Here is a 27,803-nt window from a genome sequence, read left to right on the forward strand (position 1 = left end):
AGCAACTAGCCCGGACGTCTAATTATTCCGGCCTGCATTACGAGCCGCGTGATTTTCCACTCTCGTGCTCCGCGCGGCGATGGATGCTTTTTAATTAAAGAAATCCTAATTGAGTGAAAATTTTTTAAATTGGTTCTGTCGCAGAGACGAGACGGATTAATCTCGACCCGCTGGCACGCCGCTCGCGAGAGAGAGAGGGAGTAAAGTGGGCTTAAAAATTTAATACTCCCTATTTGTTTGCTCTTCTCTTTGCTCGCTGGAAAGTAAATTAGCAGAGTTAGGCCCACGAGTCCTTTCCTGCCAGCACGCTTGCCAGAAATGAGTCGAGGAAATGTTTTGAGTGAGTGGAGTACTCTAGACGACTTCGTCAAGATTGAGAGACAGTGCACTTTCCTTGTTGACTCCAAGCGATTGTGTCAAGTTTCACGGTAATGAAAGAAGTATGTTTGTCAAAGATAAATTCACTCTTATTTGTTCAGCTATTCTAATTTAAACGAGGAAGAGTGAAGGTTTAAATTGGATCTATAAAGAGGTTGAATTAAAACGTTTCCGACCTTAGCATGCACGTTGAAACAAACAACTCCATCTCTCAGTCAGTACCACAAATGCCGAGCTGCACACCTCGTTTACGACCTATTTGCAGAATAAAAAGCTGAAGCGATAACATCCGGCAGTGGCGGTGGTGGAGCCGATTACACCGCCGTGAACAGATTTGCACGCCGTAGAGAAGGAACAGCTTTTCTCCATTTCACCTCTGACAAACGGAAGATTTGGCGTTCGCCGTTGTCGCGCTGGCATTATGACGACCGAGGCGGCGAAGGAGCCGAGGAAGAAGCCAGGTTTCCCTCATTGTGCCGAGAAAATTGGAGGTGCATTCGAGCGTCGTCAGCGTGCGCGCGCCAGCGCCCGTCGACATTGTTCCCGCCGAGTGGTGGATGATGAAGTGAGCCGGCTGCTCGGTCAGCAACCTGGCAAATCCGCTTTAAAATCGTGGCAATTTACTCTAATTGTGCCCCGGCCGCTATTCTCTCGCGAGAGAGAAACAAATTCTCCCCGCACGCCACAGTAAAACAGCGAACCGCTTCATAATTTACGAGCGGCGTAGTAAAAATGTTAAAAACACACACCGGGCTGCAGCATTAAAATGCCGAAAGTGTACTCGTCCGTGTTTTTTATACTTCCAGCGGCGCTGCATTTTATTTTTGCGCCACGGCTCATTTATGAAGATTAAAAATTCCCTCTCATCGCAAGCGTTGCAACAAACAGTAACAACCCGCCCCTCTGGAAATTATCGTAATTGTTGTTGCAACTAAAGGGGCTGGCGATGAATGCAACTGCTTCTCACGCGAAAGGCGGAATTCTTATACTGACGTGAGTATGTGACAATGTAATCCAGCGCTTTTTAGATAATGTCTTGCACGAGGAAGAGGGTGCCGCCAAGTTTGTTTTAAACTTCCGTGATTTACGCCGTCTGAGATACGTGCAAAACACGTCTCTTGGCTCGTTTCATTAATAAGCGTGCTCGCAATTTTCCAATTACTGGCCGACGATCAAACCAGTCAATCGAACTGTAATTGAATCAGAAGTTGAACTATGCGCGTATTTCAGCCCGTTTGCACCTTGGGTAGCAAAAAAGTCTCTCAGGAATTTCTTAATTACTGTTGCGCCGCTTTTGCTTTGACTGCCCATCCGACGAAAATCAAGCTGCCGTTTCGGAAATCATTCCAGCGTAGGAAATATAGACTGAAAGAGCCCAGCAGCAGTGAGGCAGCTGAAAGCTCGTTAATTTTTTTATACTCACCCCTGACGACGAGTTTGACTGGGTTGGAAGTGAGCGCGTCCTGGGATGCGAAGTCTGAGGCGGTCACCTGGCACTCCCATTCGCCGTCGTCGAACTCGATGGTGGCACTACGCACCCATATGCTGCAGTCACCGCCGGGTGGAGGCATAGGGCCGCCGGGGCCCATTGCGGCTCCACCGGCCACCCACTCGTACTTGCGCGGGTACATTCCAACGGGCTGAAACAAAGAAATGTGAATTTTAAAAATGAGATCTTAAACTGAAGTAATTTATTGAAAGTTTTGAAGCAATTAAATGTAAAAAAGAGAAGATTTCCTGAAAGAATGCGAGTACATACATTATTAAAAAGCAACGGCTGGTGTGGTAAGCATGGTAGGAAGTTTAGGCAGAATGAGAAAAATGTTCTATAGTATCAATAAAAATTGAAGAACTTTTTAATTAGTTACAGTTAAACAAAAACTCTCTTAAAATTGGTCAAAGCTAAAATTTTCGTGAGTTCTCAACTGAATTTTGGAAGATTTGCAGTTGAAAACCGAGTTTTAAATCAACTGGTTATAACTTAATTTTGATTGTTGTAAATCTAGATTAATTGTTGGCACATTCTTCTGGCAATCAGTTCAAATCGGAGCTCACTAAAGGTGCTAAAGCCGAAAAATGCACAATGATTTTAATTGTCGTCCTCTGAAACCTCTCATATCGTGAGGATAATCTACCATCCTTATTTTATTTAAGGATTCTTCAGTCTGCAAAAAATGGGAATTTCTTGGCTTCGATATAGTAATTTGATCCTTTTTATTAATCCATCATAATTGGACGAAAATTCAAATTAGCGAGCAGAAATAAGTGGTAAACAAATTATTCCGACAACTTTCTCCTTGCTCAAAATGTAAATGAAAGTTGTTTATAAACTTTATTACGATTCTGCTTTTAATATGGTAAATGACAGAAGTTTCCTTTAATAAAATTCCAGAAGCTTTTTTCAGTTTATCTTGCCTGCTCGCTCCGACTTTTATTATTAAAGTTCGCAGTGGCAGCTAGAGTTGCTTAGTCGACGGAGAGCAGAGCTGAGAGAAGGAGTTAGTCTTAACCAAATTACTTTGGAATCAGAATAATGCCCTATTCGCCGCCGCCACCCCTTCGTACTTCTGTACGTTTTTCCTCGCCGGGCAACCCCTCATCCAGACAGAGAGTAAAATTTTTCACATCCTGTATGTATTTATGAAGGAATTCTCCCGCCGACTTGATTTTCTCTTGGCCTCTGTTCATCGGCGGAGGACGCCTGCAGAGTTGGAAATTATGCAACGCGCCACACTGACGTGCCTATCGCGGCTGCATAATGCAGCGCGACCGACCGACTCGACCGAGCACAATGTATCCCATCAGCTGAACTAGTCACATGCAAAATTGAATCTTTTGTCGACGCCGGCGCACAATATATCGAGGCTGAGTGTTTATTGTCGAAGTGCGTTAGACAGGCCTTTTGTGCCGACCTATCCATCGCCTTTATTTCATCAGCAAATATTCCAGGCAGACGATCGCGTGAGCGGAGGGGAGCAAACTCACGTTCTTGGAAAATCTGATTTGCCTTCTAGCAATAAATTCAAGTTCGCGGCAATATCGCCGCTCTAAGGATGAAATCGGAGGATGTTCAAGGAAAATGTGTATCGAAGCTGCAACTGAAAATCATACCTTAATGATGATTGCATTTGGAGTTACATCAACCTAGATTGCGTAGGCGAAATTGGGTCAAGTATTCATTAAGATTACACTTTTTCCTTGAAGCGCTTGAAGCCAAAATATTATTTCCTTCCTCTTTTCAAGCTCCTGGCTTTTCTATCTAACAAAGTCTCCTTTAAGGCCTTTAGTGAGTTCATCCCTTGTTTGTGAAAATTTGAGTTTTTATTCTTCCGTGCATGAAGGGAAGAAGTATAAGCTCTTCCTCTGACAAAAGAAACTGATTACCATTCACTCTGCAAAACAGACGAGAATAATTTCAAGCCTCGGCAAAATTCATCTGCACAACGCCGCGAATTCAAAGAAGAGGAGTCGTTGTTGTGTCAGTTTTTGGAGCCAAAAATTAAACGATGCGGCAAAAAAGCACCATTCACGAGTTGGAAGAGCAAAATAGCTTTGCGCCTGTTGAAACAAATTCGAGAAGCGTTGGCAATAATAAAGCCAAGCGGCAACTTTGCAGCGGGCGTCGGAGAAAAAGTGTGTTATCATCTTGCATGATGGATTGCGGATTAAGACCGCGCAAAAAGTGACAGCTGCCACGCCCACTTCTGCATGTGGAAACACAACCCCTTCAGCTCACACTCGACTAAGCAAATTGCAGGCGGGTCGACGGGCGCGCCGGCGGACGAGCCTTACGCACGGCGGGCAAAAAAAATCATGCATGCAGAAATTTATTAATTTTTTACGCCACCTTGCAATTTTATCGTCTCACCTCGTTTCTCGGCTGCCGAGTCTGCTGAGCATTCAAGTTTTGCCTGGAGAGAAACCGGGCCCGCGTCTGCTGAGCGGATTTATGGCATTTAATTAGCGCCGAGAGAGTATGATGATGTAAAACTCGTTAAAAAGTTTACTTGACGCGTATTTTTATACGCTAAGTGTATTATATTTTAAGCAAACTTACTCTCTCTGCAAGGACCTTAAAAATATTAAAAAGGTGCCTCTCTTACGCTCCCGCTCATTCTGCGTGCGCTTTTTGCTGGTAGGTTGCTAACTGGCGAGAGTGGCTCTGAAAAGGGAGTTATGCGCGGCCGGCGAGAAGCGGCAGGACCGGCCGGGTTGTTTAGGGCTTTCACTCTGGCTCATCATTTATTTCATCCCGTTCCTTTCGGCATGGAAATGCGCTTAATACGGGGGCATACTTTTGCTGCCTGACTGTCGTGCGACCCCGAGGCCTGGTGCGCGCAGGAGGTCACATCAAAAGAACCGCTCCGAGCGGCTGCAGCACACGCTTGAGCGGCGCATAAATATTCGAAAACGACCACTACCGCCTCCGCCGCGTGCGCAATGAACAATGATGCAGTTTTCCTGCTGACGACCCCGCCGACCCAATTGCGAAGTCGAGGGAAATTAGAGTAATGCATAAATATCCGTCTTCTTTAGCCGCGCCTTCCGGGGTAATGAGAAAAGTTGTTTGCAGCGCGGCTTAAAAGTCGTCTCGTCGCGTAATAATAAGCGTCGCGCAGGAATCATTCACGGCTAGCAACGCGCAGATAAACAAACGGCCGCAAAAACTAGATTTCCTGCTGACTGCTCGTACAAATGTGCGCCATTACGCGACGCGCGCGCATTGCCCGGGAATTATTCGCTCTGCGAGAGGATGCGTGCATGCCCGCGGAATTAAATGATGCCGACGTGCACTCAACTTTATTATTCCCGAGAAGAGGAATTTTTAACGCGCCGACTGACGCCGCCGTGCCATGTTATTTGCCAGATTGTTTCCAGCTATAAACCACAATTTCTAGCGCTCGCAAATTAAGAAGAGTGTGTGCCAAGGATGCGATTAAATGCTGCATACAAAGCGTGGATTAATCCAAATCCTTCGGCAATACCGCAAAAAAAGTTCGGTACAGTAATGCACATTACATTGCAACTCTTGGTCAATGCACTGGAAACCTTGTGCCAAGCAGAGTTGCCAGCCAGTAAAAATTCAAATTAAAGCATATATTATATAAAAATTAACATGAAAACTTGTGCGGCACATGACGGTGTCCAATTGAATCAATCGATCAATTCGTTTTTATTTCTCCAAACAGGTCATATTATTTCATTTACAGTCAAGAAAATCACATTAGGAGAAATAAGGCATTTGTAGTGCTAGCGAACAACCCGCTGAAACTCGTGAATTTATGCGGTATCTAATCTGATCTTTCAGCTGACTTGGAATTGACTCGTGAAGATGTTGATGAATTTTGGAAATTTAACGGAATCAAGTTAGTAATCAAGTTAGTAATTTAAATTGTTCTAAAACTTGTTTAAAAAAAATATCGCCTTCTATACTGTGACACGGTTGTCTAGGGATAATTAAGGAGAACTAAGTTCTTGCCGTGTCACAACGGCTTTGGCGCCAAATGGGCGCCTGAGCCTGAGAAAATAGCCTGTTTAAGCCTGGCGGTTGCCCCAAATGGGGGCTTCCGCTAATTTAGCTAACTCTAGCTTCTACTGGCCGCTAAGCGTTGCCAGAAGCCGGGCACTAGCAAACCCCTATTGCCGAATGGGCCGTTGGGGCAGCTGTGTCCTCGAGTCTCCACCACTGCCAGAAGGGCGAGTGTAAAAGGGAGAATTACGTAAAGTAATTAATGATAAGTTGACACTCACGTGGGACCAATCTCGACATTAATTATACAACTCATTTCTTTACACTCATATATTTATTGGGAAGCTCGCGTCTCGCCGTCTCTGCGGCTCTGTACAGAATGACCACCTCTTCACCTCAGGGCGCAAGGAGGTGGCGACTAAAATAAATTGTAGTGGGGGACAATATTATATTGGCCGCTGCAATACTGTAGAAAGGGAACACACTAATCATGTATCATATCGACAAGAAGACTTTATTCTAGTCTCGCTGGAATTATTACTTCTGATTGGAGTTGAGATATTCTATCATGGACTCCTACATAATTAGATGTCATTCAGAGGGGATAACAATTTAATACTTTGCCCAACATTTTGAGCATTTTACCTCTTGGATGTTAATAATTGGTAAGGTCGCATCTTTTAAGCATCTGTTATGTATCACATTTAACAAGTTATATGCCACCTTTATCCCTCTCAAAGATTTTACCAACAACCAGTAGTAGTCAAAGCTGTACATTTTTATTTGAACATTTAGAGCTTTCACACGGAAACAAAGTTTAGCTCTAGTGGACATTTAAACTTGTGAGTAAAAATGATAAATGATTCCGTTTTTGGATCAGCGGTGAAGTGTGTCCATCAGAAAATCTCATAAAGGTTTACGGCATGGGCAGGTGAAAAAGGGTAGAATCGTAAATTCGCAATTTAAATGAACGTGAGGGTGTCCGAGTGGCGACAGCATCCGCTCATTAGTCGGTGCGCGCCAAGTGCAGCACGGGGAGGAGTTTTTCGCACAGGCTTCCTCAATAAAAATTAACGAGTGGTGTTGCCGCGTCGAATTTGAATAATTTGCAGATAAAAATACACGAAAAATGTCGACACAGGCTTGCATCCGCAATGAGGAGCGAATCAAAAAACGCAAAAAGAGGCGGATTTTCGATGGGGCGTCGGAATTTTCAATTCAGCGCGGCCAGCTCTTTTGAATGCAAACCGGCGCGATGAGAGTTGAAGCGGCACTCGGCAACGATTGCTCTCGCTACATTTTAATCGTTTTATTTTATACTAACTTTCGCGCGCGCTCTTCTATGTAACATCATTACTCTGCAATGCGTACAGACTGCGCGGCCTATCGCTTCTTGCGGAGGGCGTGTCGCTCTTATGAATATTCCTCGTCTTAATGGGCGCAGAAATGATAGCGGAGAGTGCTTACTTTGCGCTCAACCCGGCTGGCCAGGATAGCCCGACCGGTGGAATAACAGAAAAGACCATTCCTAGAAAGCATAGATAACAGTTTTTGCCAATGTAGAGCACGGAAAATAGTACATTAACTTTATTCCTCTCTAGGAGCAAAAATTTTACAAATAATTATGTAAATTGAACTGGTGGTGGATATTTAAAATACTATAGTTCTCTCTCGCAAATGAAAATCATTTCGCATCGCGCAGCTGTGCTTTTTTAGTTTATTCATGAGCTTTATCGGGAATGGTGTTTGCGAATTTTTCATCGATTCCGCCGCAGTGGCGTTTGTGCAGTGTTGTGTATACTCGGCGAGTGTTTGCGTTGCGGGCGCGTTTGTTGTTTTCCAAATTGGAATCGGCTTGCTGATGACGAGCGCTGCTGGAAAGACGCTGGTCGTCCTCATCTCCACCGTCATCTCCGGCGAAATTTATCGAGAAATTATATTCCTGGCATGTAGGCGGCGGCTCTCTTGATGGAATTCGAGCACGCGAGAGTCTCGTTACAGGCGGTGGAGCAAGCACTTTTCTCTTGTGCACTTGTCGAGCATGAATTTTAATGACCCGGCTCGGTCGGGGGCGCCAGATTAATTAATCGTGCACGGTACTTTTTCTGTTTTGTTTGCAATTCAAAATTTTTCGCTTACACTGTCAGCTTGTAATTCAATTGGTATATTTACTAACGCAAATTATTCCTCATTGCATGTACAATGCAATTTTATCCATCAGCCCGTTGGCTTGCATTGTTAAGGCACTCTCAGGAGTGTCAAAGCAATGTGAGGTATTTGAGCAGTTTGTAAATCTAATACTGGCTACCCAATGTCAGAGATGGCAAAAAGTGGTTAGTTTAGTGACTCGAAATGCTCAATTTGCTCAACGGGCTGGGAGGCGCAGCGGCGCCGACTCGCTACTTGCTGGTTTGCACCTTTCCAGCATGCGTGATTTGGCTTCACGGGACGAATGTCTAGCGTTTCAATTCAGTCCTCGGTGCGGAGGCAAGTGGCCCTTCAGTGGGCTGGGTCCCTGTGCGGCCTGGTGCGCCCATGTTATCCGTTCGCGGTGTTATTGGGACCCGGGTTTCAGCATTCGTGCTAGTGCAGTGCGCGCCCTTCCCGGCCCTCCGGTCCTCGGACAGGGATAAAAAGAGCAAAAAAAAAAAATCAATGGCAGATCTGCTCAATTCCTTTCTTGAAAAAGATGTTATGGAATGCATTTCTAAAGATTGCATACGCCAAGAAGAGGCTTTTTTATTTGAGCTGTAAATAACATACTACATACTATCTGCCAATTTGAATATTTTTAAACTTCCGATAGCGAATAATTTTTAGCAATGCAAACATTAGTTTGAATTAAAAAAAATATAAAAAACAGATTAATATAAAGTGTAAAAATTGTCGACGAAAAGAAGTCTCTTTGTCAAATTAAAAATTTATATTTTTAATTAAAACAAATAAGAATGCCACAGACATTTTTAGTGTATGTAACAGAGAATTGTGTCCTTGAACAACAGGTAATTTTAAAAATCGTTAGTTAGAAACTTAAATGAAACAAACAAAAAGAGAGTAAGTTATAAGTTACACAACCTTTTTTAAGCTAAATTTTTCTGGTCTTTCCCTATTGTGGTCCACCATTTCAAGAATTATGGGCTGAATTTATAGAATAGTTTTTAAAATGGGTGTGAAACAGAAATGGAAGCTTTCACAGGCAACCAGGTGCTGCGTACCTATTAATTAAAGCAACGGAAAGGAACGTCGCCTTATCAGCGATGCCGAAAGCATGCAATTGTAGCGCACACAAACAAAGTCTAACGAGCTCACCTTTCCGTCTTTCTGCCACGAACAGTGTCCCTTCCTGTGGTGCAGGGTGCACGTGAGCTTGGCATCCTCTCCGGGGTTGACTTCAGTGTATTGCGGCTGCCTGTCGAAGCGCTGGACCGCCGCCCAACTCGCGCCTGAAACACAAAGCGAGAAACGATTTTAGACCCGCTGCCGACTGCGAGCAATTCCATCAAATTGCCATTTGAGATAATTCAAAATCAGATTACAAGAGAGCATAGGAAGTCGGGTGGGAGCACAAAAGCCCGCCCGCTTGCAGCCGCACGCCGAGGCAACAAAACACCACGTAGTCAGCGACTGTCTCTCTAACTCGTTTCTCTCTCTCTCTCTCAGCCGCGAGTGAAATCTCGCTTTGCATTGCGATGGAATCGGATGCTGTTTACTAAATTGCCTTTTGCAGCGAGGTGTCTATTTTTGGCGTCTACTTTGTCACTCTACACGGAAATTCTGGCATTTATACGAGTTTAGAGCCATTCATGTTGTGCGACACTATAACTCCTCCTGTTTATGCATTTACTTGATTTTGCCCACTCAGCCATTTTTCAATTACGATTTATTCATGAGATTCAATTATCCTCCATCAGCTTTTTGTAAGGGAAAAGTTATCCCCGTCGTGTACGATATTACATTAAATTTATATCCGCACATTTCTAGAATTAATATTCATCCATTTAATTTCCAACGGCGACGACAAGACGGCGAACGAGAAAGCCTCCGGGGTTTGCGCAAGTATGACCGACTAAGTAAGTAAGTAAGTAAGTCCGGGAACAACGGCATGCTATGTACGCCTGGAGAGTAATCATTGTGTGGAGGAACACACACTACTTCTTAATCAAGTCTTCGCCCTAACTCGATTTCATGTAGATGGTGGCTGCGGCAATTACCGAGAGCTATGAGCGCGGCGAGAATTCGCCTTGAATGGCAATAATCGCATTAGTCGCGGCAGCGGCATAAATGCATTATTCAATGCTAAACACCGCAGCTACAAGTTTCAAGGCTGGCGGGAAAAATGGGGTGGGTGTGTAGTGTACCCACCCTCGGTTTAGATTTTGCGGGGCGAAAAGTGTGTTATGTAGTGCTTTTAAAAGCATATCTGCATATGGCAGCTGCGTGGTGGTGAAAGGATTTGAAAAAAATGTGTGTCTCTCTCGAATTTTGGCATGTTCCGCCCGAGCGATCCAAGCCATTTAGAGACTGCCTTTGCAAGGAAATGTAAATTCATTTTGTGACTCCTTTTGCGCACGACGGCGAGCGTGTTTCGCCAAAAAAATTACCACTCTTTGAAATTCACCAACCGTAATATGGCCAATGTGAGGCTCGCTGCAAAATGTAATTAAAGGAGCATTTACGATCTGGCGTGCATGTGTGAAAGAGGCGCGCGCGTCTGTACACGTGTGTGTATGTGTTTGATGATAAAGTGCTCGCTGCGTTTTTACACTTTTTCATCTGGCGGCGCGCTCATCAAAAGCGGCACCATTTAAATTTTAAAACACGCGATGAACTATGTGTGTGAGTGAGTGAGGAGCGTGTGTGCATCGTATTTTACAGGCCGGCTGTCACAATTTTGTTTTATTGCGTTGTGCGCGAGGCAGCTTTTTGCAGTCCAAATGAGCCACTTCTGCAATGACAAGACATTCGCCGACCGCGATATTTAATATTGCTCCGCGAAATGAGCGTCTGGGGAGTTTTCTGCTGATGTTATTTCTGACGCACTACTCTCATCTCTCGCCTAGCAAACACACTCGGCCATCATGCAAATCGGCCGTAAAACGCGAAAAACAGCATGCATGCCGCGCGTGTGTGTGTGTCCGTGTACACCACCGCTTTATATGCACCAGTGCGCAATTCGGCTCGAAACCTTTTGAATTAGGTGCTCGCTGCAAGCCAACCATTTGTTTGCTCTGATCAGAGAGACCGTTTGCACCATTTAGCAGCACAAACGAGACCGTTTGCATGCAAATTATAATTTATTTGTGTATGCTAATCAAACGGTTCCCCCGTCAAACGGAAAACAAGTGAATTAAATGTTCATATTTAACAGGAATATCACATTTTGACCTGACGAGTTCATTTTTGAAATTTACTGTTATTTAAATCATTTTATTTGCTGTCAGCAAGGTCACCACAACTTCCAGTTAATTAATCAAACTTGTCAGTGTCGAAAACAGCATTTAAATTTATTCTAATTTAACTAGAATAATAAAATGTTCATCGAAATTTGTCTGATTACACCTAAAGTGGAATTTGTACATGAGATAGTTGCATCTATAAATTTAAACAAAAATGAGTAAATTTTAAATGACTGTATAAAGTTGGCTTAAATATGTGAAAATAGCATGATAACGCATGATTTTTATTTAAAAGGTTACATAAAGTTGCCAGCTTTCTTGCTTGTTTGGGGCTAAAAAAATTTTCAATTGTAAAATTACTAGAGAAACAATTTTCGTATTGACTTGAGCAATCCGGCGTGATCACGTTTTCAACAAAATTTTAATCATTAAGAGGCTCTCCTTTTATCTAGACCTTGACCACGATTGTATTAGCAATTAGAGTTTACTAAGCACATGGTCGCCGAAAGGCCCTTGACAATTTGCAGCCAATTTCAGAGCCGGCAGTTTCAATAAGCGTAAGGAGAGCTTGCCGGCTCTCGACGTCTCAATTTGCACAGCGCAGTCGACAGTTAATTTGGCCTGTCTACTTATAATTAACCACACGCACCCCGCCTAATGCGCAAATATTAAGTTGCACACGCGTATTCCACGTACGTGTACCTATGTGCTCAGCGTTCACACATACACACGTACCCTGGCGCACGTAATCATAGAGTCGACGGCGGCAATATAAGACAACTTCATTGTTCCGCGCCGGGGGCTTATCAGTTTAAGCTGGCACCTTATGCTTGGTGCACATTATTATTTGCTCGTTCACAATAGAGAGATTATTACACCTTTGGAAAATAATAATTACTTCGGCCGGTGAATGGGGAGTGGGCGGCGATGACTATCGACTACGTTTCTGCCACATAATGGAGCTCGCGGCGACCGCGACATGAATAACCCGCCCGATTGCAGATTAAAAAAAAGGAAAAGGTCCCGTGCGTAACTAGGGGACGCCGGTTAATAGGTTTTGCTCGGCCAATCGGCCCGCTCCATCTCGGCCGACGCGATATTTCGTGAAATATGACTTGTATAACCGCTAATTAAAGGGTCTGCATCCGAAAAAGCGGCAGCTCCGCACTCAATTTTCCACAGGGTTTGTGCTGAGTTGCAGTAAAAAATAATGCGGTGTATGTGTGTGCCCGGCGACACTCTCGGAAAGGCTTGTTTCTGATCGCAATTTCTTGATTCATAAATGAGAAAAAAGTGGACTTGTCGCCCCAGAACATTTTTCCCAGGGCCGACAACTTCGGAGAAAGCATGGCTTCAACACTTTATCAGTAATTAATTCGAAGAGCTCGGCGGTCACGAAGGCTAATTAATTTTTGTCTCGTTAATGTGCGCAAAAAGCCGCCGCACTTCCGGTCCGCCTTAATTCTGATTTATTACTGCGTTCGGGCCGTGAAACGTGCGCCAGGAGACGCGTAGTTTAATCTTGAAAAGTACCGACACGGGCACTTTTTGCAATCAAGCCATCCCTCTTGGACAAATTGGTCGACCGCAGTGGAAAGGGCCCCGTCGGGTGCGGCGGCGGCGAATACGACGATACAGGCGAGAGAAAAAATTAGGGCGTGCTGCTCTTGGTACGGCCGCCGAATGATTGATTAAAGTGACTTGTTGCAATTACCGGAATGATTAACGTGGTCTGTATCGTGCGCGTTAGGGCTGGTTGCCAGAAGGACCCGTTGCCGCCACCGAATCCGACGTCTTATTAACCACCCAGGCTGCCGCTTTTCCCCCTTTTCGCAGCCGGTATAAATGGCCGGGCAATTTTCGTTGCCTGAAGAGGCGGTCGCTATTGTTTTATTGCGCATCATTAGGGCCGAGCTGCGAGTTCGCCGGCAACGTCTTGTGGGGGCAGTTTCGTTGGGCTGCTTTGCAGGTGGACGGACGGCTTATTTCGTGCCGAATGTGTGCCATCAACATTTACTTTGGCTCTAATTGTAAATCTGGCCACAGTTTGTCGCCAGCCGAGGAAACGTTCTAAATTAAGAGCAAACTTCCCCTTCCTCCCCGCAAAATATTGTCTTCTACCTTCTCTTTAAGCTGATTTTCCTTGAATAAACAGGTACCCGTTTTCAAGGAAATGCTAAGGTTTCCCTGTTGATACCGCCAGAGGCATCAAGTTGTGGACGGTAAACCTGGTTCGAAAGGCAAAACAATCGCCGTCAGCAAATAACGAATTTAATGGCAGCGTCGCCTGCATATCAGACTGACGACAGTGGTAACAAAAGACACGCTTGTTTTGCCAAGAGTCACCTCGCAGCTTTCTTACACGCGAGGCGGCTGCGGTATCAAGTTGATGAAAAGGAAATAAGGCGGCTCTTGCTCGCACTCGATCTTACGCGTCTAAATTTTCCCTCTGATTTCGTTCTGTTTATCCACGCGACGAACGAGAGCAAAGCGAACGAACGAGCCTTCCTTTTCATGCGCTTCTCTGCGTCACTTTATCCAATAACGAGTCACATCAAGAGAAAATAAATCTCGCTTTTGTTACGTCGTACAAATAATGCGAAGAAGCTTGTGCCACTCTTTCCTTTTTTCCGTCACGTCGCCCTTTTCCCTGCTGAAAGACGATTTTCCTTTCTTCTTCATATCATATTTCCTGTCGCGCGTCTCCAAAACGAACAATCTTTTTTCGCCCTCATCACGCTCTCTACTTTTTGGGCGAAATTTCCCAAGCTCGTATTTGTTTATTTATTTTCCAATTTACAACTCTCGTCTAATCCAAGTGTCAGATTTTCCCATTCAGCCAGCGCTGCACCAGCTTTTGTAGTGACTTATTCAGCCACCTGCTTTGATCTGTCAAATGTCACTTGTCGAGCAGATTTCGAGATCACCGCCTCTGCTCCTTCGCTCCGGCAACCCTTGATTGACACGCTAAGAACCTTATTTTTTATTAAATTAAAATCCCCCGCCCGTGTCGACGGAGGGCCGTGTGCGGAATATCAACTCACATCAGTTTTTGAGAGGTGCTACGCGAGCGATAAATATATATTATTTTGAGCTCCAGCGATGAACCAAATCATCACCAACCCCACGAGAGTTGACTGGAAATTTACACAAGCGGCTATTATGCAAACGCCATGCTGGGAGGCGATGCCACCCGGTCGCTAGGCACACGCAACTTCCACCGGATTTGGAAACAAGTTTTCTGGTAATAACCATCAAAGTGAGTTTATACGGCAGCAAACACAGCAGGTTCAGCAAATCCCTTTGGCTAATACGGCTCGGGAGCTCTCTATATACGCGTGCTATGTAACGAATAATTAATCAAGTGTAAATTATTACCTATGCTAGCTATGCGAGAGGCCCATTTGACGATTATTGATACATAATCCACCGACGTAAATTGATCCCTTGTTTAGTCAACTGGATAAACGAAACGCACACGCATTTCACCGCTGAGTGCAAACAAACATAGAGGCCGGGTTTCGAGGCATAACATATAAAAAACGGCCGGCAAATAGAATGTGGTGCGCGGATCGATTATATATATACGAGCCGACATCAAAGCGCCGCGTTTGAATAATTCCGAGAGTTGTTATGCAGTCCGCAGAGCGAGAATGAAGCGCAGGTTGCATAAGCACCGAGAGGGATTTTTAAGTAATCCCCCAGCGAGACAGACGCAGGCGAGCGAGCTTGCCTTTGTGTACGAAATGACGGCTCATTGTTGTGACAGCAGGATATTAAGATAAATGTCACACCCTTAAGAAATGGAAATGCAACGAGCAGACTGTTGTTGTGGCGGCAGCGTCAGCTTGTGCTGCCGCTTGGTCGGTCGGTCGCCTGGCTGACACTCGAATGCTGACCGAGCGTTTTTACCCTGTTAGGTACGTCCTGTGTCATTATCAGCGAGTGAAGTCACGGGCTGGAAATATGTCGGCTCTTCCACAGTGTTGGATGTCTGCCGCGACAAATTTTGTTCTACTTGTCATAATATTAAAAACGATAAAAGATATAAAGAAGGCTGTGTTCCCTACAATTGCAGCAACCGAGAAAAATCTAAATATTTCCATAAATTTTATTAAATTTTAATAATTCCTTTCTCAGCTATGTTCTTTACAGAATAGATTAATCGTTAAAAGAATATTCTGCCTCTCTGAAGGCTATAATTTAAATGGAACCAAACCCCAGATAAAATAAATTTTCATCCTCGTAAAAAGTGATACCGATATCTAAACACGCAGCACAGTTTGGCTTCATTTAACACGGCATTTTATTATTCCTTTCCTCCGACAAACTTTCGCCTCCCTTTCCTCCCCATATAGTCTCGCAACAAAAAGTGCGACTTGTCGTTTATAATTCGCAAAAAGAAAGAGCAGAGAACGACAAGCGAGAGTTGAATAAAAAGCTTTCGCACAAGCAGCTCTAGTTCCTTGGCTTTTTGGTTCACTACAGAAGTTGTTAGCTGCTGGTGCTCCCGCGGCACAAAGAGGGCAGAAATCACGCATCAACTTCTGCTCGCAGAGGCCTGGGTCAAGAGAGCACAACAAAGTGTTTGCCCAAGGCAGCTGTAAGGCTAGCTTATTTGTTTGTCTGTCGAGGCAATAAGATAGGTATATATCAGTCAGCACAGAGGGCCGAGTGGTCCGCCCTCTTTATGCATTTGTTCGCGATACCCCCGAACGCTCCTTCTTTCCTCTCTTTTTTTCTACATGGTCGGGCCGATATTGACTGCCGCACGCGTTGTCTCGCTCGACCAGTTTGTTTTCCTTCACAAGTGGTCAGCGTGGTGGTGTGATGTTGTGACTGCGTATCGATTCCCAATACATACGCACGGAGCGGGAATGAGTAAATAAAATATAAAAACTGCGCCCGAGAAAGTGGTTGCTGCACCCCGACGGACCGAAATTGATTCCCCGGCTGCTTCCAGTATCAATATTATTCCGCCGGGGAAGGAAAGAGCCGGCTGCCACGCGGCGTCCGGCATTCAAAATGGATGAGTTTTGCATTCTGCGACGTGGTTTGTGCGATGCATGCACTCGATTGCTGCTAATATTCAAATGCAGCCAGCTCGCGATTTGTCTCAAATGAAATATTAAGGTGTGTTGCTTTTGCTCTGCGGCCTAGTTTTTCAGCACTTCCACTGCTTGCTGCTTTCAGCTCTTTCGCTTGCCAAATGCGCTTCTTGCTCGTTCGCAGTGAGTGAAATGGTATCCATCATTCGAAAACATGCGTTTCATTCTCATTTCCATTAAGTAATCCGACGGGAGTTTTATCAATCTCACATTTTCCTCTGAAACTGCTGCTGGCGCTTCTCCGGCAAATAACATCGGAAAGCAATTTAAGTATCATTGATCAACAAACATGCTTCAAAATACACGCACGACGTATATGTATTTGCTCTGACAGGGTTGCTTTGCCTGCCTAAGCACCGTATGCCCCGAAGATGATTCGCAATCGAGCAAAAACCGCATAAAGTTGGAGTGGAGAGCCACCGAGAGGAGTGTTTGCATCCTAATTCTCTGGTATATACCTGGGCGAAATATCCACTTATTGATTCCAAATCTCCTCTGGAATAAATTTTTCGCCCGGCGACACACCGCACCCTTCCCATATCTCCGACCGGCCTTCTTCCTGCCCGTCTTTCCGATTCGAACGGCAAACTTCAGCCAGCGCAGCAGAAGCCACTTCTTTCGCCATTACGCTCAATTTGTCACCAGCGCGCGTGTTTGTTGTTGTTGGAACAATTCGGCAGCGCGATGGGAAAATTTGCATAAGGCGGCAGTAAAAAGTGCTGCTGGCTGCCATCGAGGATATCGTCCTAATTTTAACATAGCAGTTTAGTTTCCGCTTCTCTAGGGACGCATGAGAAAATTCACTACGCCTCCGTTCCCAAATCCGCCCGGGCGCGTCCGCTTCAAAAGTTAAAATTTATGTTCCTATCGAAGGTTTTAAGGTACAAACTCGGATTTGGCGGTCGATTATTCGATGTCATTGTGTCGCTGCGGCAAATCGGCTCAGACCTGATTAAAATGTAATCGACACGAAACACAGTCCAATTAATAATCGATATGGTATTCAATCTCACGGAGAAAATTGCATTAAAAAATTAACCCTCGCGCATCCCAACAAACGATTCACTCGTCCGCAATTGCCGCGGCACGGCCGAATAATAAAATCCAAATAAATATCGCTGCGAGGTGTAACGGGCCGATATTAAAACGCGGCAGCGTGATGCAGTTTGCAACCATAAAATTAACATACATGCACGAGCACATTTTATCGATTCAGCCCAGATTCGACGCAAGCAGGCAGGCGAATTTTCAGAAAGCGGTGCGCCGGTAGGGTTCAAATCCATCGGGAGTTATGACCATAATTTATTTATTAACGCTCGCCTATTAAACACGCGCGCGCTCGCGCTGCGGCGTATATGTGCGCATTGCATTTACCTGTTTTACACACACAGCTCGTTCATACGTGTGCGACGTGCGAGCAATTAATTCTAATTGCGCTCGGCGGCTCCGGCAGATCAGATTTCCATTCATCGCCGCAGCCCCATTGTAATTGCCGGGCACCGTTTTAATCACGCTTTGTCACATTTTGTTTTACGACACTCGACAATTTGTCGACTGCGCACGTGTGCTAAAGATTCATTGGCTGAGAGCACAGCAGCAACTTCGGATTAAAATTTCAGCAGCCAGGTGAAATTTGGCTTAAATATGACACAACTTTGGTGCTCGCAGAGTGAGTTTCCGCGCACGTTAATTTGAATAATTGTCCCGAGTGTTACACCTGAGAGGAAACCGCTCAGCTTTTACTGCGAAACTTGTCCAAATGTAAATCTTTGTCTCCGGCGTCGTCGCAACTTTCTGGCAGAGCACCACAGGAGTGGGGTAAAAAGCAGCGGCGTTTTCCACCCGTCTGCAGTGTGTGTGTGTGTGTGTGTGTTTACGCCCGTGCTCCACCTCGACGGTGGGCGGGCAGGCAGGCGAACAGCGCGACGTCGAACAAATCATTCCTGTAAAAACAATCAGGGATTGTCAACAACGTAATTTTTCATTTCTTGCCAAAGAGCCTCTATTCCGAGGAGATTTACTTTGTGCGGTACAGTATTAGTCCGACTGCTTTTTTGCTTTTCTCTGCGTGCTGTAATTTCTGTTTGACAACATAGAAACCAGGGAAGGCAGACGTTTTTTTTCTTCTTATTTTTGGAGCGACGTAGAGAAAAAATGAACCGATGTCAAGGGAGTTGGGCGAAAGAGAGATTGATTTCCGTGCTGCGATCGCTCATTTTTCCTGGAGCAGCAGCTGCTAAAACACAACTTTCGGCATAAAAGGAGATTAATGAAGAAGAATGTAGCTGCAGTGGTGGTGCTTGGGGCAAACTCGATTTTTGAGTGAAAATCGGCCATTAATTTCGGAGGAAGGACGACCTCGAATTTTTCGATATATATTCATAAAGAACCAAAGGAGCCATTATGCATTTTAAAACGAGGACAAAGGCGACCAAAAATAGCTCTCGGCAGAAGATAAAGTCACCTTTTCTTCAAGGGAGGAGAGTCATTTACACTCGAGTGTGAGAATTCAGCAGCTGCCACTCAAGCCGCGCGCGCCCGATGATGATGATGGCGATAGGGTCGGCCAACTAACGCGAGCGCGAGTATAAAGTTAGAATGAGAGTGATTAATTGATTTCGCCAGGCTGCAGTTAATGAACGACGAGCCCTTTAATGTGAATAGACCTGCTGGGTTCAAACAGGCCCATGCTCACTGCAGCTTTATTGGCGCCCCAATTAACTGTGGCAATTAAATAACGATGAATTTCAAAACTTCCAACCAAACAACAGCTTGCAGAGGATGATGAGATTAAGGTTATAGATAATGTTTTCTGATTTTGCACAGAAAGGACCAAATCTTGTTTGGCGTCACGAAAACATCTGTTCCATGAAAATTTTAGCTCCAAAGGTTTCGAAAAGAATGCCTTTCTTGTCACATAAGACATCGAAATTTCCCGCGACTTGCTATTCACAATAAAGCCGATTTCCATATTGTCTGAGAAATAAGGTCGTGTGGGATCATCTCGGATTCCAGTTACAAAAATAGACGAGCGCGCGTTTTGTGCACGAAATAGCGACATAAAAGCCCTTTTATTGGACAACTAGATTCGTGTATCGCCCTTTTTCGTCACTCGTGGAACAGCCCTTGATTTCAATTTCCGAAGCGGCGGCCATTTGCATACTCGTGTTTCCCTCATGCAATATGCATCCAGGCCTGAGACGTGTCTCTGACATGCAGCAGCTAGATTTCGTCACGTTAAAGAGACGAATCTGAATTGAAAAGGGGGGGCCGAATCGATAATTCGGCAATTGGGCGCAGCATCTGCAGTACGTAATGACAGAGAGTTCGCCACCCGCCCGACTCTGCCGCCCTCGAGACGGACGGGCCTGTATAGAAAGTCCATTAGCGTGTATGAAGTTAAAAGGGTTTCACAATAAGGAGGCAGCGTTCTGCCGGGGGTTATATTCCCTCACTTGACATTGGAAACACACAGCTCTCGCTTCGTGGAAAACACAAAACGAGTCGGCGAGCAGGCATCCATCCGAACAACCGACCGACCGGCGGCTGCCGCTGCTGGTCTTCGCACAGTAGTCAGCCGGCCCATTATTCACCATTGAGTGCTTAAAAGCTGCAAACAGTCTCTCATTCTTTTTCTCCGCCGAAACACAAAAGGCCCGGCGATGAATATTAAATTATTGCTGTACACCTGATGGGATAAGTCGCCGCCGAGTGAGAGAATGGGGCCGTTATGGATTTTACGAGCGGGCTAAAGACCCCCTAAATGCGCCAGTACTCACTTCTCCGTGCTCTGAGTGGCGGTGTGTTATTTAGGGCGCGCGCTTTCAAAACCGTCAGATCCGAAATGGTGCGCACTGAGAAGTGGTAATGGAGTTGCTTTCTCGCTAGCTCGCTCGCGTTGGAGACAATAAAGGGGTTGCTTGATGCTAGCGGCGTAATTAGACGCCCGAAAGTAATGATTTGTTTCTATAATTAACTTTAATTACAGCATCAGTGCGGACTAAAAGGTTTGAATGGGCCTTTGGTTGTTCTTTTCCAGAAACAGTGAGTGACTTTAGAGGTGATATATCTGTCTGGCTATTTTGGTTTCTAATTAATGGAGTGTTTAAAAAGTATGACTGAACCATGAAAATACTGGTCACTTAAATGCTACTTTTCAAGTAGTAACCACAACACTATCGCAATGTTTATTTTTACATCATATTAACAGAGTAGAAGGATAGTTTAAAAATATTTTTTTGCATTATTCGGATTGTGGTATCAGTCAGAGGGCTCAGTTTTTCTAATTGAAATTTTGTTGTTGCACTGCCACACACCAACCTATGATTTTCATTGCACAACTCGTAGTATAGTGCATTTGTAATTGTTTACAACTTTTTAGATATTATTGAAAATATTATTGAAATTTTAGGATTAGGCTATATTATGTTGAATGGATTAAATTCTTTCTTATATCACCACCACAATTTTCATTTATTTGATATAGCTCACAATAGATATTGTGCTGATTGCAAGTACATAATATTCCGACTAATTCAAATATTGCTTTTGTGTTCAATAATCAATCGTCCTCACAAGGTGAAAATAGTGTGAAAAGTACACTGTTGAATGACTTACTGCCAAAATGGTTCGATTTTCAAATCGATTCTGAACACTACTCGGCCATTCTTATAACAATGTGACGCTGTGAAAGCGGACAGTCGGAAAATTGAATAATATTTTCTACAGAATGTTCCACGTATAATGGCTTACAATTGACATCTGACAAGAGATATCTATACTTGGTTTTTGTAAAAACATTTTTGTTACAATCAACAAAATGCGTTGCAGCCAAAGGATAAGAAAGGCAGGATGTCCCTGCAGGGACAAGGAGGCAGCAGCCAACATGTTTTTGATGAAAGTCGCCATGTTTGCGGATTGCTTTGGGATTTGCCAAATCAGGCGCCGCTTGCAAAAATATAAGAGCGACACACTGACTGTTTCCATGCAGTTGTTTGCGATGGAAATCGATCAGTACAGAAACCGCAAGTTCAGCTGAAAGTAACACACAAAACAGCAAAAATCGACCCGCGTTTCGCAGCGCAGACCCGTAGACTCACTTCACGGTGGAGCAGAAAGGGCCAGCAGCTCACGTCAGAACACAAAGCGATTTTTCAGGCTCCAGGGAATTCCGCTCGCAGCTAATGTCGCAAAGGAATAAACTAGTCTGCAAAATGCCCAATACACAAGCCAATATTAAGGCGGCACCCCAGCCGACACCAACGGCTCGAAGAACAGGAAAAGTTGGAATTGAACCGCTCCCTCTCGCTCTATATTACAAACACGACACATGCACACACTCAGTCCAGCGAGCGGCAATTTCGCTGGCAGCAAACTGCTGCTGCTGTGTGTTCCATTAGTTTGCATATCGGAGCAGTCAGCAGGGTTTTTTACATCACATATCCTCACGCTGCATACACTTTTCTTCTGCTCCAGTGAGTCAAGCCAGCTCTGCAAACTTTTTTTATTCTAAAATCCAATACTTCAAATAGGTCTCTATGAATGGGAGATAATGTCACTTTGGATGAAAAATTATCTGTGACAATTCCTGACGCCACAAGATCGTAATCACTCCCACCAACATTTCTTAATTTTCTAGTTAAATGAGATTTTATTTGTTACGCTTCATTTTTTTCGCTTTTATCCCTGTCCGAGGACCGGGAAGGGCGCGCACTCTGCTAGCATATGAATGCTGAAATCTAGGTCCCAATAATACCGCAAACGGATAACTTGGGCGCACCAGGCCGCACAGGGACCCAGCCCACTGAAGGGCCACTTGCCTCCGCACCGAGGACTGAATTGAAACGCTAGACATTCGTCATGTGATGCCAAATCACGCATGCTGGAAAGGTGCAAACCAGCAAGAAGCGAGTTTGCCTAGAGCTATGCAGTCGGCAGGGAGGCTTTCCAGGCGGTCACCCATCCATCTACCGACTACACGCATGTTGCTTAACTTCGGTGATCTAACGAGAACCGATGTGTCCAGCATGCGACACCCATGCGACATTCCTTCGTCGTTTACTTTTAAACAATTCCCTGTTAGCCACCCATCCTTAGAATCCTACTCAGAATAGAGTTTGTAAAATCCTATTTGGTAAAATTGCTTTCTCTGTCAGTATTGTTTCTATTTTTTCTCTTTTCTCAATAAAATTCATGCAGCTGCTAAATTGTTACTTGATTGAATTACGATTCTCTTCGTGGGAAGAATAAACTTTTTTATGACTTTGGACAATTTACTAACTTCCGAACCCTTTAGCTAAGGTAGCATCTTGCAATAACAATAAATACATCCTGTCTGCCAGTGGCGGGTGCATAATTTGATAAAACGACAGCGTGTGTGCATATTTGTAGGTCAGAGCGCAGCAAAACACATAACGCGCGAGGTGTCATATGGACTGGAGGTGATAAACCACATCACGCGCGAACTGTGAGGGAGCAACCAACCGGTGGTGCACACGCTCGCTCGGTGGCTAATATTTCCATATTATGTCAACTCAAATAAATTCCAACGCTCTCATATCAGCAGCCACCGACTCGTATAAATATGGAAAACGTCGTATTAGTCAGCAGGCAAGCGTAATAATTTTGTCCTTTTTATTAAAAGTCCCGGCAAGGCAGGGCACAAAACGCAGTCCGTTTTTGTTTTTTTCAAAATGCCCTACTTGCTTTTCCGGATGAAAAAGTCTAGGAATCACATTCCCCGCGGTGCCAACCAGCTCTTGTCTGGTCTCTTTTTTTTTGTCGAGTGTCCGTCCGTCCACGTCGGTTGCGCGGGAGCATCAAAGAGATGCGCAAACAGCGGCCTAATTGCCCGACAGTAGGAAAATTAACCCTGTTTGAAATGCGTGATGGTTGGGTTGCTCAGCAAAGCGTCCAATTAGTGTACATTCGCATGTAGAACACAAAGCGGCAGAATTGATTCTCTCGCAATTTTTCTAATTAGCAGCCTACTGGCGGTAATGAGAGAGAAAAACAATGAATAATTTAAAATGATGTGGAAATTAAACTTTGAAGGGGAATATTGCGAGTGGTGAATTAGTTATTTTTAATGGTACATAAAATTCTTTGAAGTAATCATGCTTTCACAGAGTCAGAAGAGAGCATTTTTTTGTAATGACAAAGGTTTTGAAGAGTAATTTTTAGAGCAGAAAAATACAAATAGTTCATTAAGCGGTCGTGTTAGAGAAACTTCGCATTGTATGTGAAAGGCAGTTCGTTTTTTTTTTAAATTTAAACAACAAAACAAAATTCCTTTTACAATTTGTGGCAATTTATATTTCTTTCCATTTGACGATTTAATAAAGTCTTTAGTGTTCAAATCCTCCAACAAATAGTGCCACTGCCTATTTACAAATTTAGGACACTTCCGCTGCGATTGTAGATTCAATTCTATATACTGCACAGTAGCAGGATTGAATATGAAATCAGAGCGGTAGTGCCTGAATATTGTAAATTAACCGTGGCACTGTGGATGACTTTAAACATTAACTGTAATAACTACATATTCTAAAAGGGCCGTGAACATAAATTATAATTATTAATGACAAAATGATACTAAGTAAGTAAAAATCGTTATTATTTGTATCACGATTACCAGAGCGTTACTTCAAAAATATAAAGCTATTGTTAACTTGTCTCATTGGACGTTGTTTACCACAAGCAATAATTTAACAAAGTTACTACGAAAGAGCAAGTTTACCATTCCCAAGCAAGGTTAAAATTCAGAGCGCCATGTGGACATTACAATCTGCTTTTTAATCAACAAAGTGGAACGATCAAAGGCCCTCGATGAGGTGCAGGTCCGTCGAGCAAACCAACGAGCGAACGTAGAATGTATCAATAAATTGGCCAGCCCTCTCGGCAGCGTTAAAAAGGCGATAAAAGCAGCAAGCGAGTGGCGAATCGGCCGCTTCCGCAATAAGCGATGTACACACAGCGCACAATACAAGCCACTGCGGCCGTCAATCGTCTGGCGCTGCCCGCGGGCAAGATATTGGCGCGTACTGCAAAGCCATTAATTACTCAGGCCAGGCCGCACACGGCGATTTTTCACCGGCCGCGGGCACAAAGGAGCGAGAAGCCAATAACACGCGCAGGACCAAAGACAGATTAACTGGCACGCGCGCGCTCGTCGGCTCTGCTGCCTAGCCGCCGCGCTAATCCGTCCAGATAATGTTTTTAATGTGTCAACCCAACTTTTTAATTGACACATTACTCACCCCAGGCTTTTTGGAGCCGGCTTTTTTGGTCCGAAATTACCATATGCGCACGCACTTAAAATTAACAACAGCGTAGTTTCCAGTTTCCAGGGAGAGTAGAAAAATATCGTATTTTCTGCGCAGAGACAGGAATATTCTCGAGTTTTTTTATTATTCATAGAGAGCGAGTGGATTTCAGATTTCGCAACTTCTATACATGAACAGATTTGCAAACAAAAGTTAAATTAGACTGTCAACTGCCATTTTGCTAGTTATTTTTTGCAGAGGCAAAAACTTGTGCTTATAGTAGTTGTAATTGACCATTTGCGAGACACAATTTATCATGGTCGGAAGTTCGCGAGCAAAAAGAAGAACGCAAATTTTCATTACGAAAAATGTTGGCCAGACTAATTTGCACGCCCAGACAGCTGTTCTGCCTCCTTTGTTTTCCAGCCAAAATGAACTAGCTCGAGATGGGAAATACATAACGAGACGGGCGCACAAGTGCTGCGCTGTTTCGTGAAATATGCCAGCTTTCCTTTGTAACTTTGTTAACCAAAGGAAAAAATGCTAACTTCTCCCAGAAGAATTACGTCGGAATGTTCATTTTTCTCTTCAACTGGAACAAGAGAGAGAAAGAGGAAAATGTTGCGCACCAAAGCAACGGAATGCGCGAGCGAATTTCTCCTTTTGCAAACAAAAATCACATTTACTTGCCTCGGCAGCTCTGTGTTGCAGGTGAAACGTATAAAAATAGAACGCCGGCCGTTGCTTCGATAATTCCATTGAGATAATTGCAGCGATAAAAGTCATTGCTGCGTGGCTTTGTGCAAGGAGGAAGACAGAGCTAAATAATGCAAGCGCAGGGCCCGTAAGCCGAAAGCGGGCGCCGCCGCACTTTCATACCTTTACCGCGCGCCATCAACACAGAAGCACTTGCAGCAGCGCCAGTCTGGAGAATATGTAATTCCTCGGGGCTTTAAATAATTCAGTATCTTTTGTGCTTTCTTGAAGATTTGTGGCTTTATGTGTGTGATTCGCAAAGCGGCGGCAGTGGCGGCGGAACAAGTGCATTCACGCCCACCCTTGGTGCCGCCGCCACCGCCGCTGTTCCTGATATTTATTTCGAGTGGAATTGAGCGTGATTTCAATGGAACGCGCAGAGGGTGAGAAAAGCGAGGAAGAGGAAAGGGTGGAAAAAAATCAAGCGTTGGAGTGGTGTGCTGCTGAATTAGATACGTTTCGGCGGAGCAAGAGAGGTGTGTAAAACGCTGCCAGCAGAATTGAAAGAGGACGAGTGGCGCCGGCAAGCGAAAAAGCTGCGTCTGTGTTCGTTTGATCAACAGTTGGAAAATTCAATCCAAACTGAAACTTAGCAATTAATTCTTGTGTGTTTGGATATGAAGCGAAGCAAGATAATTTGTTGATTCGGGAAGTTAATCAAATACGAGAACCGCTTTCAACTTGGCAATGAGAAAATTACGATTCAATGGCAAATTAGGCAGTTTGATCATTGGACATGAAATTTCAAAGGTAAATCAATCTGATTACAGATAATCGCAGTCATTAAATGTGGGAAAAGCGGGCCAATTTCTGGTTTAATAATACTCATTGAAATCATTCCATTTGGTATTTGAATATTACCATTTAATTAAGCTCATTAGGCTTTTGTATTTCTACTATCAACTTATCAGAAAATAAGCAATTTTCGTAAAAATGTCATGTATAAAACTTTCCCCATGCTAAAAATACTTCTTGTCAATTTCTTCAAGTTTCTTTAAGAAAACTTTAATATTTCGTAAAAACTGTATATCTGGCTGGCATCACTAGAGGGAAAATTGATGAAACTAAGATACAAAAGACTGCCTAGAGCAGTAATTACAAGCGGTGCAACAACAAAAAGCATTCCTTCCCTCCGAACAATAAATTTTACGTTTCGAGAACAAAGGAGAGGCCACGCAACTAATGGAGCAAAACGGGGCTCAGATTCATCCAATAAATGGTCTTGATTGTGAATAACTGCTGATTTTGTGATTGAGTTCCAACGTCATTAGGCTCGCTCCTTTTTGCCGATTATCTGTTTTGGACATCAATGGCCGGTACTAACCTACAAAACAACAATCCCACACACATAGAGAGAGTGGAACTGGGCTACTGCTGCTGATTAATCCGAGAATAAATTACGGCCGTTATTAGGAAGGTTGTAGACCAATTAATTTTATCTGATCCTCGCATTAATCAGGCATAATTGTAATATTTACACAGAGCGCTTCTCTACGTGTTTGTGTCACTCTCTGGCCCGGCCGGAGCGAGCGGCCAGCAACCCTTTGCCGTCCGCAACATGATACAGGTTAGCTGCTGTGGGATAATTACACGAGCGCGGCGCCAACAAAGGCGTGCACCCCGTGTCACATGTAATAATTTTTTATCTCGACCTGGCAGCTCGTGTGTCTCTGGCTCTTTGTCTCCCTCGCCAATGACAAATTGCCGCAAGTGGCGCGCAGGTTGCTTTCTGCCGTCGGCAGGCGCCGCGTTTTCTTTCAAATTAACATGCGCCGCGTCGGAAGACAAACATTATTTATTATCCCTGCGAGATTGCACTCGGTTGCCTACTGGTTTTATTATTAGCCGCACAGCTACAGTCGGTAGTTGGTTTCTCCGCTGCTTCTTGCCGGTGTAATTCAAGCTAATGAAGTGCAATTATTATCAGCGCTTGAGCGGATTCGCCAAACTAATCAAAGTTGGCTGGCAATTTGCTTGCCCCACTGAAGGGCTTTAATTTAATTTAATCATTTGGTGGACGGACGTGCGGAGAGAGAGAGAGAGAGAGAGAGAGAGAGAGAGAGAGAGAGAGAGAGAGAGAGAGAGAGAGAGAGAGAGAGAGAGAGAGAGAGCTGTGTGTTTTCTCTTCTTGGGTCTGGAGTTAGACAAACTCCTCTAGCTACTTTATGTACTGCAGCAAACTTTTGAAGTGCATGCCAATGTACTAGCCGTCTGTTCTAAGCCTGGGTCTGCTGCCACGTCTGAGAGTTCGCAAACGCGGAAATTATGAATATTAATGACTTGGTTAACAGAACACAAAGACGAGTTATAAATTTTAACATTTTATCAAACCTGGGTGATAATTACTACAGTCTTTTATGAATCTAAACTGAGTTGAAGATCAAAAACGAAGTTAATTTACTAAAATATCCTAACGTGGTACTTTTCTTCG

The 27,803-nt window shown here is 44.2% G+C and overlaps 1 protein-coding gene across 10 annotated transcripts in view; it reads right to left on the bottom strand.

The window, feature by feature from the left end:
* The window catches only part of LOC135942077 (kin of IRRE-like protein 2), a 160,992-nt gene that overhangs the window by 49,973 nt on the left and 83,216 nt on the right, over window positions 1-27,803 (bottom strand). For all 10 annotated transcript variants that reach the window (XR_010575045.1, XM_065488003.1, XM_065488000.1 and 7 more), the window contains exons 2-3: window positions 9,158-9,291; window positions 1,802-2,018 (exon numbers count right to left, since the gene is read on the bottom strand). Coding sequence is in view for 9 of the 10 variants with exons in the window: in XM_065488003.1 (XP_065344075.1) it covers window positions 1,802-2,018; window positions 9,158-9,291 (351 nt within the window). In the remaining variant the exon portion in view is untranslated. The remainder of the gene's footprint in view (window positions 1-1,801; window positions 2,019-9,157; window positions 9,292-27,803) is intronic.

This window comes from Cloeon dipterum, chromosome 4 (assembly GCF_949628265.1).
Source record: "Cloeon dipterum chromosome 4, ieCloDipt1.1, whole genome shotgun sequence".
NCBI classification, from domain to species: Eukaryota; Metazoa; Arthropoda; class Insecta; order Ephemeroptera; family Baetidae; genus Cloeon; species Cloeon dipterum.